At 40.4% G+C, this 20,376-nt stretch overlaps 1 protein-coding gene across 2 annotated transcripts in view; it reads left to right on the top strand.

The window, feature by feature from the left end:
- Positions 1-468: 468 nt before the first annotated feature.
- LRIG3 (leucine rich repeats and immunoglobulin like domains 3) overlaps positions 469-20,376 on the top strand; it is a 45,412-nt gene continuing 25,504 nt past the window's right edge. Inside the window, exons 1-3 of one of the 2 annotated variants that reach the window (XM_028110920.2) lie at positions 469-713; positions 6,341-6,412; positions 6,613-6,687. In XM_028110920.2, coding sequence (XP_027966721.1) covers positions 469-713; positions 6,341-6,412; positions 6,613-6,687 — 392 coding nt within the window. Of the gene's footprint in view, positions 714-3,865; positions 3,940-6,340; positions 6,413-6,612; positions 6,688-20,376 lie in introns of those variants that run through there. The other variant, XM_088025627.1, reaches the window with a different exon arrangement.

The raw sequence follows: 20,376 nt of genomic DNA, 5'->3' as shown, positions 1-20,376 counted from the left end.
AAATTTCCTACAATCTCAGCTCCACTTTCTCCCGCGCTCCCGCCGGGGTCTGGAACCCTGTTGTTGTCACGTGGACTCGGGGCGACGGGGCCCGGCCGGCCAATGGACGCGCGGCAGCCCCGCAAGCCCCACCTCCCGACTCCACCGCGCCGGGACTTTGCGCACTAACGCAGGGAGGAGGCGAAAAAGTTTCTTTGCGGGCGAGAGGGACTTCGGTGCGCCGACGCCACTCGGGCTGCAGGGCAGCCGCAGCTGGCCGTCCTCTCTGGTTTCCCTCTCGCTGCTCCGGGGCATGAAAGGGCTTAGCTGCTGGGCGTAAAAGAAAGGAGTTTGCCGGCGACCGCAAGAAAAGGGCGCCTGCACGCGGCTCCAAGCGCGGGCGGCCACTCGCGGCTGCAAGTTTGTGCCGGGCCGCCAGCGCGCGCCGGCTGCGGAGCGCCGGGCAGAGCGAGAGGCCGCAAGAGCGCGATGGGCGCACCGAGGCTCTGCGCGCCGTCGGTGGCACTGGGACTGCTGCTGGGTGCGGTGCTGGGACGCCTGGGCCCGGCCGAGGGCAGCGGTCGCGGCGGCCCGGGGGCGCTGGGGCAGCCTTCCGGGGTCGCCGCCGAGCGCCTGTGTCCCGCTCCCTGCCGCTGCCTCGGGGACCTCCTGGACTGCAGCCGCCAGCGGCTGGCGCGCCTTCCCGAGTCGCTCCCACCCTGGGTCGCTCGCCTGTAAGTATTCTCCTTGAGGGCAGAGGGGGGAGCCGCTCGAGATTCGCGAGGGGCCGGGGCGCTGGGCGCGCGGTTGCCTTTTCTGGGGCAGTTACTCCTGACCCAGGCCTCAAACGGCGCTCGGTGGAGATGGAAAAGGAGCCGTCGAGGCCTCAGTCGCCCTGCCCTAGTGCCTAGCGGGCCGCGCAGTGGGCCCTGGGCTTGCCCCTCGCTGGCCGCAGGTGGGCGAGGGAAGGGAGCCACTGACAACTCGGAGGAGTAGAGTCAACGTCCTGAGCCCAGAGCCTGCCAAGTGGATTCAAATGCGCGCCCCTGCGAGGGCGGGACAGGAGAGGTGGCAGTCTGTGGGTTACAAGAGTTCGCAGTTCTCCCAGAGTGTAAGGTCCTGTGGCTCAACTACAGTTTCTAACTGGTTCAGGCCCCCTTTCCTGTTCCCAACCAGTAATTGAATGAGCTCCTTTCGTTTGAGAAGGCTCCTCAACAAAGGTCCGTCACTGTCCAAGCTATAGTAGGCATCGTTTTGTTGTTCTCTCCCCCGTGCTTAATGTCGCTATAGGAAGTTCCGTAAAGCCTCAACCACACTGTAACACATCCTCGTTCCAGTAAGAAGTTGGCGAAATTAATCAGTAGATGTGGAAGGAAAGGAGCTAGAGGTTTCAGAACGAAGGGCGTGATTTCTGTAGTTTCTCAGCAGTTTAGGAGGACTGGGCGCTGTTATGCAAGTTTTTGGATGCTAGATGTGAAGTCTGAAAACCTGAATCACTGCCAACTGCATGGAAGAACAAGGAAGAAAATGTAGTTTAGTTAGAAAGGCTGATTCTTTCCAAACGTCGTCTCCTTATTCTCTCCCAGCCCTAGTTTTTTAAAATTGGCAGACTATTGTAAAATGTAAACAATTACAACTTGTGTTTCTTTAGAAAAAAAAGTTATCTTGTCTAAAAGAAATTAAAGTGAAGTCCATCCTTAACCCTTAGATTTGGGCCTAGCAGAATTGCAATGGAAATTCTACATTCTTAAAACAATTCTACTAGAGTATCCTAACATCCTGCTAATAGTAGTAGGAAGTTTGGTTCCATAGTTAAAGAAATTGTGTTTTTAAATCATTGTGCTAATCAAAATCTTTGTGAATTATGGGATGGTTAGCCATCAAAATCATATTCTTTGTGTTAATAAACCTTAGTTTAATAAAAAAAGTGGAATTAGAGTTTTAGATTTTCTAATCTCTTATCATGGGATGTCTTGTTTAGTAGTTTTTTGGTTTTGTTTTATAATTGAAGGAGATAAGGGCTTTAACCTGAAGCAGGAAGACTTTCAATTAGTTGTGGCTAATTCTGTTCAATTGCCTCTTGTGGAGGTCATGCTGCCTTATTCATGAAATGTGAATGGCTCTATTGACAACATATGGAACTGAACATTTGAATGACTGGAGGTGAACATGTGTGAATAATAGAGAGATGAGAAAAAGAAAATGAATAGCTCTTCCTGGGGTGTGTTTAGAAATGCTTGAATGATTCACCAAATTTAGCTTATATTAGTAGTTTCTCATGTCAAGTAGCCTATTAGGTCATGCCAGTGTACAATATATATTTTTTGTGTGAATTTGGATGTCTTTAAAAAAATAACTATTGGTATTGATTAAAAGTTAAGTTAAACCGAAAGGGTTTTGATACCTATTTAAATATTGTCTTAAAAGTAGCTGACCTAATTAGGATTTTGTTTTGCAGATAATTTGGTGGCACACTAAAAACAAATTACAGTTTATTTGATTAGCACAATCTTTAATTACATTTCCGCCAGCAGTAAATTGTCTCAATACAAGTCCACATTCCTTAAATATATGTGAAAATAAGTTCCACTTGTATAAATAAGCACTAGGTCTGTTGTCAGAAGCCCCACTGTGATCACTCATTGGACAGCTCTGTCATTCTTGTACTTGTGTGACTTTTAACCAACTTTGTAGTTGTCACCAAACCATGTGGTCTAAATTCTTTATTGTAAATGTTTCTTTTGTTTGTGCCTAAAGCTCTAGAGGTCTCCTCTCTCCACCTTTGAAAGCAGAAAAACACGTGGAATTGGGCTTTTAATTCTCTGTTACTCGGTGTTTGGAACAAGAGGCATAAGATAGCTGTTTCTTAAATTTTACATAATTATAAAAGTGTTTAGGTAGACTGGTTAAGAGTTCAGAAATAAGTAGAAAAATACATATTGTTCTTTCCCATATCCTAACTTTTTCTTGGGTAATTAAGATAGTAAACATTTGCCTTAGGGCTAATTTATGAGAGCACCATTTAAGCAAACTTTATCTTTTGTGTCATTTGTTGAATTTGCAAATTAAAAAAAAATTTCTCTACATGTGTATTTTTTTCACTTTTAGTTGTAATTTATTGCCTTAATCTCACATGTGAAAAATTGAATAGTTTGAGCTGTAAAATAATAATGTAGTTCTCTTTTCAAAAAGTGACTTGTAATACTTTGATGAAAGTGGCTTTTAAAACAGTAACTATTTGAAGCTTTGCTTACAACTGCCGTTAAAGGCAGACTTGAGTTTACATCTAGAGTTTGTGCTTACAAAGAGTTCTGAACCCAAAGAGGAGTTGCTTGTTGGAATATGTTACTTAGCCAAAAGAGGGGAAAGTTGCTCAATTGCCAGTGAGAGCTTAATGTATTAAAACTTCACTGGAATTTCAGAATTATTTATCTTATCACGTAGAAATGTTTGCATGAGCTGGGCTGAGGCGAAAGTCCGAAAGGTACTTTCTGCTGCTGTGCCTTCTTTAGCGTTCTCCTGTTATAAATCGTCTGGTCGGTACCAGAATTGGGGCTGGGGTGGGGGGTCATGGTCCTTATGGTTTTCACAGCTGTTTTTCTATATTTTCCAGACTAAAACTTGAACATAGCAGGCTGATTTATGAGTCACTTTGGATCAGTGTCTTAAAACAGCTACAGCCTGGCTTTTTGTTTTTCAGCTTTCCAGATTTCTGCTGAATTAGCAGCTCTGCAGGCCCCAGTGGGATTGATTAAGGAGCTGTGCTGGATTTGCATTTTAAAATTTGACTTGGAAGTCAGATTTCCAAATGTGAAAAGGAGCAAAATGGTGGCTGGAACTAAATGTTATAAATTAATTATTTTCACATATATTTATTCACTTGCTAATGTGCAGGAGGAGAGACTTTTTTTTCTACCTTGTAGAGTTTGATTTTCTAGCATTTGGCCAGCTGAGTTCTAGGTAAATCGTTAACACCTCCCCGCCTTACCACTTATCCCATTTATTAACCTCACTACACAAAGTTTTTTGGAAAGGTTTCCTGGGGAAGATGTTCATTAATGGAACTCTGAAAATGAAGAATCTGCTTTTCTTACTGAACGTTCTCATGGGTTTGAGAAAATACCGACATTGTACAACTTGTATTTGTTTTTAATGTGGTCTAGCCATAAAAACAATATAGGGAAGATTTAGGAAAATGTGACATCCTTTAACTGGAAAGTAATCATTTCTGAAACATAAACTGTATTAAATCTAAATTTAGACACATTAAAAGTTTCATGGCTTTAAGTATTTAGCAGTAAAAGTCACTTAAGGGGTGATTTTTTTTTCTCCTACATATAATGTGGTTTTAATAGTACACAAAACTCAGGAATGGAAGTGTGTTGCAATAACTAAAATATTTAAGGTTGCCAGCTCCCACTTCTGGATCAGAAATGAGTGGTCTCCAGCACGTGCACATTTCTCGGAAGGCAGTTTCTCATTTTAAAAGTCTTTTGTTGGAGATCTCATCCCATTACTGGTTGGAAAAAAGTTAAACACTCTCTTTTCTCATAGGATTGCCCTATGAAATAATCCTCAAAATGAAGTGTGGTTTTCGTTTTTTTCTAATTAAAAAGAAAACCACCTGTATTAAATGTAAATGCCAGATCGGTTCCCCTTTTCCCTTTAAACATTGAAACAATAGGGGATGCAGTTTTCTGCTTGTTCAATGTTCTTTAGTTAAGTGGATCCAAATGAGACTTTCTGTTGATTCAGGCAACCTCCCAGGTGAAGGACTCTTTTCGCTGGTTGTTTTTGAAACCCTGTGGGAAATCTGTGACTGTCTGTGGTGCTAAAAGCACACAGGTTTTGTTTGAATCCTAACATGAGCTGTTGGGCTCACGGGTTCCTTGATGAACTCCAGACAGACGTGAGCTGGGCTGTGAGGGAAAGTGTCTGGCTCCAGCGTGGTGAGCATGCACAGCGGTGGTTGTAATTGCAGGATTTTTATAGTTTAAAGACTGTGCCAGATTTTTTTCATGTTATAACTCTACCAGAACAAATCTACTCATGTCTGTTACTGTCTGGTAGGTCTTTAGGCAAACATGTTTCAAATAAAACCTTTGCAGATTTTTTTTTTTTAGGTGAAATAGAGAAATCCAGGTTTATTCTCAAAACAAGCATGCAAAGATTGAAAGGATCCCTGATTTCTAATTGTTAACTTCAGAGACTAGATGAAGTTACACTGTTTCTCTGGGTGTTATTTTTCTGCCTTTCATTTTTGGTTCATGCTGTGTGCCAATCCAGTTTGGTTCTCTAAAACGCTGGTTAGTTAAAAGCCTTCATTTTTAAACACTGAGAGAATTCATTTGGTAGGCGTTGGTGAACCTCTTTGGGGGGGAGAGCTTTCAGCCGTACTGTTTGTAAGTCTGTTTTTCAGTAGCTGTTCTAGCCATTTCACTTTCAATTCACCACATGGCAGGCCCACACTGAGTGTGTCCATGCAGAAAGAAATGTAAGCAAATATTTACCAGGCTTTCTTTAACATTGTGGAGTCTTAAATGCCAAGATGATGGCCTAGTCTAGGATATTGTATATGTAGGAGTTTTGTTTTGCTTTTTTTTTTAAATAACGATGTCTTAGGGAAATTGTTAATAAGTTAGATGAAGTCTCTAAGAAGCAGATTTATTTAATGATTGCAAAGAAATCTGATCATAGGTTCCTAGATAGCCTACTTTGTAGGTGGTTTATGTGGTTTAAATTATACATTATATTATCTGATACTCAGATTTGGAGAATGCAGGAAAGCAGAATTGTTGATTTTGACTCTCTCAACACATACACACACCATGATACCTTAAGTAATTTGGTGCCTGAACCCAGAGAAACAAATATGTATGAAGAGCAATTTCTATTTTGTTTGCCTGTAATAAAAACACTGATGCTTAATTTTATGATAATAAAAAGGTTTCTTTAGACGTTAGAGTTTCAGCAGCCTTCCTAATTAGCCACTTTTCATAGGACATGACTTCATCATATCAGGTTGGAAGTGAGGAGATGGTAGGAGATGGGAAGGGTGAGGCAAAACAGCCAGTTCACAAGAGATCTGTTCACCCTGTGCCAAAACACATCTCCTGAAAATCTGTGGGCTTAAAGCCCTTGAATCTGCCAGTTTCCTGAACTAATTTTGTCCTCAGAATTTGTATTTTTGATTTTGGCAGTTTCGTTGCCATCTAGTTTGGGGATAGGATGAACCAATTATTTCTTACATTGTCACTAGTGTCGTAGAGGAATTTCATAAACCCATTCTGTCTTGCACATCATTAAGCACTATTAGTGATTTTTGGAAACTACTTACAACTTGACTTTTGTTTTCTTGTAGGGACTTGAGTCACAACAGATTGTCTTTCATCAAGGCAAATTCCATGAGCCACCTTCAAAACCTTCGAGAAGTGTGAGTTTTACTTTCTATTTGAGATTTGAATAAAATATGCTATTTAACCGTAAAGAACATTTGGATTACAATAAATTATTTAAAAACTTGGGAGGTATTTTTAAATAACTTTATAAAGTTTTCACCTCTGTGATTTACAGATGACCTAATCAGCCTTTTTCTGTGTTTTTGTTTTTGTTTTTTTTTTTTGGCACTTAAAGGAAACTGAACAACAATGAATTGGAGACCATTCCAAATCTAGGACCAGTCTCAGCAAATATTACACTTCTGTCCTTGTAAGTGAATGTTAGCAGGATTTTGCATGTATGTTTGCAGGGACCATGGGTAGCAGTTCCATATGGGCTAGAGTAAAGGTCTTACAAGCAAAAATATGAATACTTCCTTCTGTAGATAATGGAGAAGCGTTTTTTAAATTGGTTGACTTGTTTCCCAGCCTCTTTCTTTCCTAAATTTTAAGTAGCATTGTAACAACAAACTTTCCATATTGCTGTCATTGCTGACCTGGTATCCCAGGTTCAGAGACACTGCCTTCACTTCATAGAGACATGTGTTTGATTATGTCCTGCAGACTAGGACTAATTCTGCTTATTACTCAGTGGCTGGCATGGGATCTGTGGGTTAGGTATTACACAGTTCCTAGTGGAGGGTGATCGGGGCTGTTTTGTGAGAGAAAGTGGGAGTTGGTAATAAGGCACTGGAGTATTCTCTTTTAAGTGTGGCACCTGTAATAAAAACCGAGGCTCAGAAACATCAAAAATATCAACTTTATACCGTTAAAATTAGGTATGTGATTGAAGTTATAAGTACCATTGCATGTTGTTTTGCAAAGATGAGTTTTCAAATAAAATTAAAATTCTGCTAAATTTTCTGTATTTTTAGGACAGATAACATGTTTAGTGTCACACATTGAAGATGTTTTGGAATAATTTTGACTTTCGGCACTTAAGGGTAGCATTTAGAATGTGCAGTATTTGATTTCTAAAATTTAAGAAGCTTGCCACCTTAATCTTGAATAATTTAAAAATATATCTAAGCCACCGAGGTTAAAATGTTTTCCTTCCTTAAACAAGAAAAGCCCACCATTGTTGGTTGCTTCTGGGAAAGGTGTCGTGGGGGTTAAAATTATATAGTAAATTTCAGGAAAGCTGTTCAATTAATTAAAGTGATCACTACCCAATTGCTTACATCTGGTGATTTATAGAGGGTGGTTTTTACGGAGGGCCCAGGTCACCTAAGTCATGGGTGCAGCCGCTGTGTCTGCTTTCCTCTGTTTGAATAAGAACTAAGTGACATTTGATACTGATGTGGTTTTTCCAAAGATCAGACACAGAAAGGAATGAAAGAAAAAGGAGTTGGTATTTGACAAATAAACACTAAATTTAAAAAACATTTTTATGCTAGCATTAATACCTGTTTTGTCTTTCACATTTGCTTAAGAATTTAGAGTCTAAGTGGAGTACTGGTTTTGGTATCTTAAACAGCTTTAGCTATTCTCATTTGACCAGTGGAGCCTTTCTAAATCCCAGGGAATGCTGCTTCCCCCTGCTGTTCTTGCCCTAAGTATTATTGGCAGATTCTGTCAGCATGTTCAAGAGAGTCTTGAGTTGAGGGTCATTGCGTGCTTCATGGCTGAGAGGGTCCACAGTGGAGTTTTGGAATCTGGGTGGGGTGGAGAAAACAGTCTTCCCCTTGGCTTGGTATAGAGTTGAAATCCTAAGAACTTGTAAGGAAATTAGAAACTTCCATTGGAAATAAATAACCTAGTGATTTTACACTTCCAAGCTTTTGTATATAATTAGAAAACCGAAATGCAGTCTGGAAAGATGGAAACCTTCAAAATTTGAACCGTTCTCCCTATTTTCATTTGTTTCACTTTAGTGAGTGCTAAGTAATCTTTACTGACCTTGAATAATCTCACTTTTCTTTCTCCTTAATCTGTTGCATTGCGTCTGACCAGGGATTATTTTGTTCATTTTATGTAATGGTAGATCCTATTTATTACCTAGACTGCATAGCATCTGCAGAGGGTTATTTATGTGATGGGACTGCTTATTCAATATAGGTAGTGAAAAATTGTCTTCATACCTATGAAATATGTTGAAAATGTATTTCTCTGGCTGTTTTCTTCTACAAATGTGTTTTCTCCTGTAGGCCTCTTTGGATATTGCAATACACAGTCATTGTTTCTAAAGCACCATTAATTTCTGTCTTGTGTTATATAGGGTAGAACATTTTCTTTTATGTAGAAGCACTTGAACATCAGAGCTAAAAATCAGTACTTATATTTCTGAAATTTCAAAAGAAATCGTTAAACTACATACCATGGCTTAGGTTAGAAAATTGCTATGGCACCACGGTTAAACACCATGTCTTTCCAAGCAGCTCTCAGGACTGTTTGACTTTTATTTGATCAAGGGTTTTTTTGTTTAGTTTTGTTTTTCACATTTCGTGGAGGAGACAGATTTTTGGGGTCATTTTCACAAGTTAAATCATTTGAAAATATGTTAAAGGAAAATCAGTTGGAGTCTTAAGCAAAAGATTTAATGTTGGTGCTCCATCCGGTTGCTGGTCTGTGCTGTGGGGACCCTTCCCAGCTGGAGGCAGGGACGTTCACCTGGTGAGACCTTCTTCTTTGCTCATCTTCAGGAGCATATGACACCCCATATCCAGAGAAGAACATCTGATAATGTGCAGACCATTTCTGATAATGTCAGGGAAGCCTGGTAAAATACCAGGGTCTTGGGATGGTGGTTGAGTGAGCATTGAACTCCCCCATTAACATAAGTAAGTTGATTTTATCAGATGTGGTAGTTTTGGCTTCCTGTGAGGTGGCATGAACCATGCAAGCATTGGACAGTTTTGAAAACTGTGACTTGAATTAGGACAGGTTTGACTCCACGAGTCCTATAACATTATTGTTGAACAAGAGAGTTCTCACTGTTCATTAAAGAAAGCTGGTTAGGGTCTTCGTCTTGACATTGATGGTTTATATAATATTGCCCAACATGTAAGTACTTGCCTGTAAGTTAGAATTGAAAGGATTTAGGTCCCCGAATGTCAAAGGAGTACCCAGATTACTAGTTAAAAAATGTAGATCTCCTGACCCTATCCCTAGAGATTCTGAATTAATGGGATCAGGTGGGACCCAGGAATATCCATTTTAACACATCTACCTTACCGGTTCTGATTAGATATTGCATAAATATTTCTGGAACTACTGATAGACTCCAGTTTGTTATAATCAAATAAGCCTTTTCTCATTATTTCTTATCTCAACGGTAGAGCATTTCCCCCACATCCATCATGTTCTTCATCGTCTCTAATTTTTCTGGAAATGGCAATGTCATCTTCCAGAGTGGTTATTATAAATATTGATCACTTTGCTGGAGCGACCCCAAAATGTGTGCTCTACCAATGGACAGCCAGTGAAGAGATTTAAAGCTGAGTGAGGTGATCAGTTTTGCTATTTGACAGTGTCATTCTGGCTTTAGTGTGGAGGATGTCCTAGCGGTGCCCGAGGGTGGTGTAGAGAGGGCAGATGACTGTGGTTGGTGGGGTGGGGGACCACTACAGGAGCCCAGAGTGAACAGCATTGTGTCACAGCAGTGGAACAGTGATTAAAGCAAAGCTCAAGTTGGATGGCTTGGAATTATTTGCTGGGTCTTCCCTTTGCTAGGTTTGAGATCTTGGGCAAGTTACTGTCTGTGTTTCTTCATCTACAAAATGAGACAACGTAACAGGGTCCACCTCATAGGTTGTTGTGAGGATTTGGAAAGAGAATGCAGATAAAACCATCTGGCATATGCTGAGTGCTCAGTGACTATGAGCTGTGATCATGATGATGATGATCACACACTCAAGTGAAAATCATTGAATAAATGAGCAGTGCCAGGCTCTGTTTTAAGGGCTGGGGACACTGCAGTAAATAAAGCAGACAACTCACTCTTGTGAAGTTTCCATTCTAGTGAGGAGTAAAAGAACAATAAGTAACAAATTTTTTTAAAAAGATGATTTCAGGTTCTTGATAAATGTTGTCAAGGAAAAGCGAGGAGGACTAGAAGAGCCCTGGCAGTTGCCCTTTAATGTGGTCCAGGAAGGCTTCTGAGTATTTACCAAATCCTACTATGTGCTGGGCACTGGTCTAAGGTTGAGATTCAGCAGTGAACAGAGACGAAATCCCTGCCCTCACAGAGCTGCCTTCTCATGGAAGGAGAAAGACAAAAAGTCAAATAAATAAGAGATGTGGTCAGAAGGTGGTGAGTGCTAGGGTGGAAAAAGCAGAGAGGAGGCAGAGGAGTGTGTGGCAGAATGGGGTTTGACAGTTTTAAATGGGGATGCAGGGAGGGGCTTGCTAGGAAGGTGACACTTGAATCAGGGAAGGGGGAGGGAAGGGTCATGTGCAGCATCTTGGGGGTGAAGGTCATCTCCTTAAGCCTCCCCTGCCCTGTCCAGGCCCATCCTGCCTATTAGTGTCCAACTCTTACATGGTAATGAAATGGTTTTGTTTGTATTTTTCTCCCATGCTATACTTTAGGGCTTGTGGCTGCCTCTCCTTTTCCCCAGCACTTAATGCAGGTGTATGGCATATAGTTGGTGCTAGGTATAACAATTAAGGAATATTTACGGAAAGCCACACGCACTTAGCATTATTCAGGTAGCTCTCCTCTTAAGTTTGTGCTAGTGGCTAAAACTTACAGTGGAAACAGAGCATGCCTACATTTTACTTATGTTCAGCTCTCCATGCTTGGTAAATAATAATAATAAATTTTAACAACAGCAACAATAATAAGTAAAAGAAGTAGTTTTAAGTAGGGAAGGGATTCAGCTCACCACTCTCACCAGTGAGCACGTACACACCTTGCAGTGTGTTTGCAATGCAAGTGTGTGGGAAATAAAAGTCCCCTTTTGTATTTCCCTTTTTTAAAAGCTTGAGTATCTCAACCCACCAGGGATGACTTTGGTCTTCAGAGATACGGGTTTTTCATTGACCCTGTGCCCAGCACACATGTGAACTACTTCCATCGGGTCCTGAACTAAAAATTCAAAATAAAAAAAAAATAACACAAAATCGATCTGTTCCAACACTTAAGTCAAAACTGGCCCTGTAGGACTCAGAGAGGGAGAGGGAAGGAGAATATGTTTGCATAAGAATATTTTGCTGGTGTTATAAGGGATCTTCAAGGGTGATTTGTGATAGATGTTTTCCCCTTGTGCGCTGGCTTCATGCGGTGTGAGATGTGGTCCGTCACATCACGTGTCTTCCTGTATTGGGGATGCTCTGGGATACAGGGAAGTATGGGAGTTATGTCCTTTCCTGAGGTCCAGTGTGATTTACATGCTACAGAGAAAAGTCCTGGGTGGCAGAGAATGTTGGCAGCTTGTGTGGCCTGAACAATATTGTAGAATTCTGAGAAGAGTGGTGACTTTTTGCCTTCAGTTTTGAAACTCCTGCAGGTTCTTCAGTGGCATTTGTCACATGTCTCATTCCAGGGTAGAACTAAGGTCTTACTGAGCTGTCCATCCCCTCAGCGGCCCAGGCCAGAATCTGGCCCATAGGAGGTTCCATTAAGTATGTGAGTGGACGAGGGAGAGACCCGAGCTGGAAACAGGGCATACATGTTGTTGTCTTGTCTCTCACTAGTGACTTGTCTGACCTCAGGCATACTTCATTACCTCCTCTTTGTTAATCTGTAAGAACAGTGTGAGATGTCTGCGCCTCTATCTCAGGTAGTTCTGTCACAGAATCGAATGGCATAATGCACAGGTGAGGACTCTGAGAAGTGTGAGCCACAGCAGTTGGGGCAAAGGAGGAAGGCGCGATTTAGAAACCTTCTCCTGGCAGCAGTAGACGAGGGAGGGAGAACGAACTTGCATCTGGAGTGGGTTATCTGGAAAACTTTTGCTCTCTCCAGATAGTTCAGAGAGTTGGTGAACACTCAGTTATAATTAATAACTGAGCAGCATTTCTAGCCCAAGGGCTCGTGCATCTATAAGGTGGATTTTGAGCTGTTTTAGGTGCCCAGCAACACCACCTACTATGTGCTAAGTGCTGGGGAACAAAGAAAAGTAGAGCTTGGCCTCTGCCCTCAGGTGGCTTTGAATAATGAATAACGGGAAAATAGACAACAAAGACATGCTCCACCTCCATGTAGGGTGATGGGGAGACAGACACCTGGCTGGGCCAGTGCAGAAGAGGGCTGCAGCTTCCGAGTATGCAGAGGGCAAGGGTGTGTGAGGTCTAGAGAAGGAAAGGACATGGGGGTACATTGTAGTGATGCACTTAGGTGTTTTAAAGGTTTGGGGGACGTTTTTGTTAAGCAGGGGAATGAAATGAGTACATTTCATTGAAGCATAGAATCCTCATCTCTCCTTGTTTTCAAGTAGTCTTTAAACAATGTTCATTTTCAAAATCAAATGCCATGAAGACAAATAACGTGCTTTTTTGATCATAAACAATTAGGACTTGCCAAATACCGGCTATCCATTCATCCTTAGAACAGTCCTGAGCTCTGAGCCTTGCTGTATGTTAGGGCCACACCTTTCTTTGTCCCCACAAAAGGAAATTGACCATAGGGTGGGTGTCGTATAAGCATTGACTTATGTATGATGAAAAGAGTGGAGTTGAGCGTGTGATTAGAAATCAGATCTGCAGTATTCTGTTATCAGTATATTGACCCCAGCACCATATTAGGTGGGAACTTCATCCGTAAGCATGCATTTTTCATTGAACATTTCAAAAATCAGCCTAATAAAAAAATCATCTTGGGAGACAGTGGTTTAAGAGACTATTGCTTGGTTGTATGGCAGAGTTTATTTAAATAATTCATCAAACTTACTTTGTGATTTTTAAAGCATTTTTAAAGCATTGATATTTTAGTAGTTCACAGCTCAGAGACACAGCTTCATATAAGGAAGATAAATGTTACGTAGGTTTTCAAGTGATGATGTAGCTACGTAATTTTGTTAACTATGTGGTAAAGTTCAAATAGTTGTTTGTTTTTAAACCAAACCTATCTAAATTAGCATTTGAAAGGAGGTTACCAGTGTGTCATATTGAGTAGGGAAGTGAGGAGAAGGTTTAGTCAAAATTAGAATTTAAGTTTCTGGGGAATCAGGGAGCTTTGTTCTGATTAAGTGGACATAAACCATATCTCCTCTTTACCCATTTGTGGGTATAGAGGATCCCATAGAATTTGACCCCCTTAACTAAAAAATTCATTCCCGAATGTATGCGCTGCTGATGTGGATGAATGGACTAGCGTCTTTGTGTTTAAAGGACATTGCATCAGAGGGTTGCAGCCTTCACCAGTATAAACAAACCAGATGTTATTGTGTTTAATGGAAATAAGCTCATAAAGCTCGTCTTACAAAATAAACACATAAGCATCGTAATATAAGTTGTATTCTCTTATTGGATTTTAAAGTGTTTATACGTGATTTGCACATAAAAGAGTTTATACACAGAGGTGTATTCTTTACCCTCTATGTTTATCTTCACAATTAATCATAAACTGGTCCCCACAATACAAGTTTGCTAGGTGTACAAATTGTCAGTTTAATTGAAACATAAATTTGTGATCCTGTCGTGGCTCTTAGGTTAAGAGCAGAATCCTTGACAAGACCTATAATGCTCTGGATGATCAGAATCCTCTTTCCCCACTGAGCCTCCTCTGGACTCATTTCTCACTTCTAGCAGTGTGTCAGCTTGCTCTGTGTCAGGTCCCGTTACAGACTTTTCTCTCTGCCTACAGTACTTAGCCTTGCACAGCGTTTGCTAGCCAGACTTCGTGTCACCTGACACATTTTCCTATCACCCTTATGTACAGTGTCCACATTATTATCATACACGCAGTGACATTTGTCAGTTGTATATTTGTGATTCTTTAATGTCCATTTCCCCCACCAGAATGAAACTTCCTAAAGGCTGAGCGCATGTGTGGTTTCATCCCCACTGCAACGCTAGCCTGTAGCTCAGTGTCTGGCACCTGGGAGGGAGTGTGTGGTTATTGAGTGAATGACTGGGTAGCCCAGTCCCAATTAATACTGTATATAGTTAATTGTAGAAAAAACTGTTCAGCTAACCTTTCTGTTCAAGCCTCTCCACATGCACTGAAAATCTTTTTCATTACTAAAACTTGTTTTTTCCAAGGTAGCAACATTGTTAGATATGACATAGCAACCCAGCAGACAACTTTGTGCAGCGGCGGTTCCCAGAGCCCATAAACTTGACCCCCACTCCCTTGAACTTGACCGTCCAGCATAGCTTGCCACAAAGTCTTCTGTATTACCAGTGTTTGTCCTGAACCTGCACCATTTTCTCATCTCTCCCCTCAACGTCATGCTAGCCATTTTGATTGCTGCTTTGAAGTATCTAGTGCAACTTCTGCCGGAGACGTTTCTGTGCTGAGCAAGCCTTGTGCTGCCAAGACAGACAAAACCATAAAGTTACAGCCAGTTGCTTTTCATGATGGGGTAGCAAGAGTCAACATGTCTCTCCCCTGGCCCAGGTTCCTTTTCCTCCGCCTCGTCCTCATTTTAGTATCTCTGCCATCTTCCATAGATGAGAGGCTCTGGGCTCTAGTTGGGTAGAGAGACCAAAACAATGAAACAGGCTGCTAACCAGTAGCACCACTTCTTTCCTTGGCTGAAAGTTGCTTAAGTACTAAATTCAAAACATGAAAGGAAAGGCAGTTAAAAGTATAAGCGCTTCCTTTCTAAAATCACCTGCCTGACAGTCTCCCGTCCTCCCTGTGAAGCTTTAGCTGGCAAATAGAGCAGTCTCTAGAACGAGGCAGAAGGCAAAATGAAATATCAAGGTAATATGCTGCAAGTACACTACAGCACAGGATAAACATGGTGTACATTCTTGGACTGTCAATTTTACTGTGCATGAGCAATTTTAAATGTTTTTTTTCAAAACAAACATTGGAATAGAATCAAAATGAGCATTTCTTTTTTAGAAAAAAAATAAGATGCTTTTTGAAGTTAATCACTAATTGCCATGTAATCCTGCACAAGGCACTGGCCTACGAATAGAAGCAGTACTTTTTAAAGATGAATGGATGTTTACAAAATCAGGAAATGTAGTCAATTGTATAAATCCTTCTTTCTCTTATTCTCCTCCTCTTTTTTGCTTTCACTTCCTCACCATCATCCCCATTTAAGTATCAGCTAAAGGATGAGAGGAATTAGAAATGGTTTGGTAGATTGTATAACTGGCCAAAACCAATTTTTTTTGTTGGTAGTGGTTTTGAGTGCATGCAATCCTGGTAGCTTAGAATGGGAAGGTACATTTCTCCCTATGGAGAGATCTCTGGAAAAAAGAGGTTATCCAGCCTTCCCTTGAGCACTTTCAGGGACAAAGCTTACTTCTTGGTGATAAACCGTTCCATTGTGAATAGTCCTAATTACTAGGACTTTTTGTTAAGCTGAACTCTTCCCCTACCTTTACCTCTTGTCTTAGTTCTGTGTGTTGGAGAGAACAACTTTGTTCTCTTTTCTGCAGATTAATACCTGTAAGTCTTAAAATACAAGGTTTTCTTAAAGCCCTCTCTTTTTCCTGGCTCAAATCCCAATTACCCTTTTCTATATGATACTCAGTCTAGACCAGGGTTATGTAGTGGCACTTTCCGCAGTGATGGAAATGTTCTATATCTGTGCTGTTCGCTGTGGTAGCTATTAGACACATAGATATTGAACACTTGAAATGTGGCTAGTGTACTGAAGAATTCCGTTTTTAATTTTATTTCATTTAAATTTAAGTAGCTACACATGGCCAGTGGCTATTGTCCTGAGCAATGCAGGTCTAGACTCTTAAGGTTCTCCCATATACACTTCATCTAGCATGGCAGTGTAAAATATGGTACCCAAACAAGATACGCTAAGCAAAATAAGTCAGAGAAAGACAAATACCCTATGATTTCACTCATATGTGGAATTTAAGAAACAAAACAGATGAACAGGGGGAAGGGAAGGAAAAATAAAATAAGATAAAAACAGAGGGAGGCAAACCATAAAAGACTCTTAACAATAAAGAACAAACTGAAGGTTGCTGGAGGGGAGGGGCTAACTGGGGGATGGGCATGAAGGAGGGCAGTTGATATAATGAGCACTGGGTGTTACATGCAACTGATGAATCACTGAATTCTGCCCCTGAAACTAATAATACACTATATGTTAACTAAATTGAATTTAAATTAAAAAAAAATATATGGTGGGACCATGCCTGTTCACCAGAATACTGGACATTAATGAAGCTTAAAATTATGTTAGCCTTTAAGGACCGTGTTGTATTATTGGCTCCTGTTGAGTTGTCATCCAAGCTCCCCAGGTCTATTGTCATTTTCATAAGAATTGCTTTCACATAGGCCTTTTAAAAATGACTGATTAAAAATTCAAAACACTGCCTTATCCCAAATTAATTTCTCTGGTTGCTTCTAGACCATCATTTTAGTACATCGAGAGGTTTGGGATCCTGATTGATTGAATAGATGAGCTAGCTAGGCATGTAGTTCTGTGACATTTGCACTTCATTATGCCCACCTCTGTCCATGCCCCAGCACAAGGGCCACAGACGCAGCCGCACCCACTAGCAGCTTCCTTTTCTTTTTTTTTAATTTTAATTCCAGCGTAGTTAGCAGTGTTATATTAGTTTCAGTTGTGATATATTATCACAATTTAGTGATTCAGCAATTCCATATTACCCAGTACACATCAAGATAAGTGTACTTTTAATCCCCATCACCTATTTGCCCTTCCCCCACCCACATCCTCTCTGATAACCAGCAGTTTGTTCTCTGTAGTTATGAATCTGTTTCTTGGTTTGTGTCTCTTTCTTTCTTTCCTTTGCTCATTTGTTTTTTAAATTCCACATGTAAGTTAAATTATGGTATTTGTCTTTCTCTGACTGACTTATTTCCCTTAGCATAATACTCTCTAGCTCCATCCATGTCATTGCAAATGGCAAAATTTCATTCTTTTTTTGGCTGAGTAATATTCCACCTTGTGTGTGTACGTACGTGTACACACCATCTCTTTATCCATCTATCGATGGACATTTGGGCTGCTTCTGTAGTTTGGCTATTGTAAATAATGCTGCAATAAACAGGAGTGCGTGTATCCCTTTGAATTAGTGTTTTCATATTCTTTGGGTAAATATCCAGCAGTACGATTAATTAGTGGATTGTAGGGTAGCTCTATTTTTAACTTTTTGTGGAACCTCTGTACTGTTTTCCATAGTGGCTGCCTAGTGTGCATTCCCACCAACAGTGCACAAGGGTTCCTTTTTCTCCTCATCCTCACCAGCCTTGTTATTTCTTGCATTTCTGATTTTAGCCATTCTGACAGGTGTGAGATGATATCTCGTTGTAGTTTTGATTTGCGTTTCTGGATGATCAGTGATGTTGAGCATCTTTTCATGGGTCTGTTGGCCATCTGGATGTCCTCTTTGGGGAAATGTCTGTTCATGTCTTCTGCTCATTTTTTAATTGGATCATCTGGTTTTTGGATGTTGAGTTATATAAGTTGTTAATATATTTTGGATGCTAATCCTTTATCAGATATGTTGTTTGCAAATACCTTCTCCCATTCGGTAGGTTGTCTTTAATTGCGTTGATTGTTTCCTCCCCTGTGCAGAAGCCTTTTATTTTTCATGTAGTCCCAATAGTTTATTTTTGCTGCTGCTTCCCTTGCCTCAGGAGACCCATATAGATGTTGCTATGGTCAGTGTCAGAGAATTACTGCCTGTGTTCTAGGATTTTTATGATTTCAGGTCTCTCATTTAGATCTTTAATCCATTTTGAATTTGTTTTTGTGTATGGTATAAGAAAGTGGTCCAGTTTCATTCTTTTGCATGTCATCTGTCCAGTTTTCCCAACACCATTTGTTGAAGAGACTTTTTCCTGTTACTTATACTTACCTCCTTTTTTGAAGATTAATTGACCATATAATTGGGGTTTATTTCTGGGCTTTCTGTTCGGTTCCATTGATCTATGTCTCTTTTTGGGCCAGTACCACACTATTTTGATGACTGTAGCTTTGTAGTATATCTTGAACTCTGGGATTGTGATACCTCTAGTTTTGTTTTCCTTTTTTAAGATTGCTTTGGCTATTCAGGGTCTTTGTAGTTCCATATAAATTTTAGGATGTTTGCTCAGTTCTGTGAAAAATGCTGTTGGTATTTTCAGAAGGGTAATATTAAACCTGTAGATTCCTTTCAGTAGTATAGCTATTTTAACAATGTTTTTCCAGTCCGTGAGCTGAGAATATCTTTCCATGTCTTCAATTTCTTTCATCAGTGTTTTATGGTTTTCAGAGTATAGTTCTTTCAACTCTTTGGTTAATTTATTCCTAGGCATTTTATTATTTCTGGTGCAATTGCAAATGGGATTGTTTTCTTAATTTCTTTTTTTGCTGTTTCATTATTAGCTTGTAATGCATCAGATTTTGTACAGTGATTTGTATCTTAGCAACTTCCTTTAAAGGTTCGTGTCAGTCTACAGATAAAGATAAGGGATATGAGCTTGCCTGCCTTTTTGGTCATCATCACCATATTATCTATGTTTTATTCACAAGAACAATTTAAATACTTGGTTAAATGTGATGTTCTTAGTCCATTGGTCTGTGAACCATATCAGAAAATAAAATAACATTAATTTAACCTGATGTGTTCACATAAAGAATTAATCTTCTGTATGAGAACTGTTTATTACTTTGAGGTTCAGAATAATAAAGTCATGTTTTCTGGGTTGTACTGTAATCTTAAATGAAAATCCTATATATAGGCTAATTTTTCATTAAAATATACAAAGCTTAAGTTGGGTGAATTTTGGGGTAAAAAATTATAGGAGCTCTTCTGAGGGAAGGTTTTGTGGTTTATTTTGCTTTTTAGAGAAAAGGCATTTTTATTCATTAATTTGATATCTATTGAAGACTTCCTATTAAGCATAGTGGACTGAATGTATTCATTTCACTCTGCTCTTTCTTAAAACTCCCTTAAAATGTAAGTAAGTTCTAAAAAAACTGCACACAGACAGGAACAAAGATAAAATAGGTAAGAAGACAGTCCAGATAAGAAATGTCATAAACATTTTGCAAGCAAATGGACAAATTGCAACTGACTTAAAAGAAAATGGAGTGGATCCCAAAAGCAGCATATTGTTTTTTCTGCAGAACCATTCTGAGTTCGGAAATTCAAAGCCCATAAGGGTAGGGGTGCAGAGTAGGACTGAAAATGGGGGAAAGGTTAAAACTCTTTTATAAGAAGCAATGAGACCTCCAGGTTTCTCCTCCATACTCATCCTCCAAAACTCAAATCCTAGTGACTGTCATAGGCAGACGACTAGAAGTTACCCTCTGGAGAGTTGAAACAGTCTCTAGAATTTGGGACACAAGCCCAGCTGGGCAAGGAAGGGGTGGGGATTGAGGGTAGCATATTCTGCAATCACAGAAATTAAATCTTATCTGAACCCTGAGGATGACACTCCCTTGCCCCAGCTTGTTCACCTGTGAGCCCTCCCAGATATTAGCAGTCATGCTTAGACCCACCAGACCAGAGACTGGAAGATTGGAGCAATAAGACATGTGGAGATCCCATCATGAAATAGGTCCCCTCTCTGCCGTCTGTGGTGGGACTCGCCAGTCAACAAGTCTATTCTGCACACAGTCCTCAGTAAGCTTTTGAGTGCTTTTTATTAAATATGAATGGTTAGCCCAGTGATCACCAGACTTCTGTAGAAGTTTCAAATAAGATCAAGTGTCTACGGGGCACCTGGGTGGCTCAGTCAGTTAAGCGTCCGACTCTTGATTTCATCTTAGGTCATGATCTCAGGGTTGGGAGATCGAGCCCCACGTCAGGCTCCCCACTGGGTGTGGAGCCTGCTTAAGATTCTCTCTCTCCCTCTGCCCCCGCTCCTCCTCTCCCCCTCTCTAAAATTAAAAAAATAAATAAGATCAGTGTCTGAAAT

The sequence above is a fragment of the Eumetopias jubatus genome, unplaced genomic scaffold, assembly GCF_037043125.1.
Source record: "Eumetopias jubatus isolate StellerSeaLion01/CBP00866 unplaced genomic scaffold, mEumJub1_p1.0 scaffold_8, whole genome shotgun sequence".
In the NCBI taxonomy this organism is placed as follows: Eukaryota; Metazoa; Chordata; class Mammalia; order Carnivora; family Otariidae; genus Eumetopias; species Eumetopias jubatus.
Note: the sequence above shows the minus strand (reverse complement) of the source record. Positions and strands in the feature narration are given on the sequence as shown.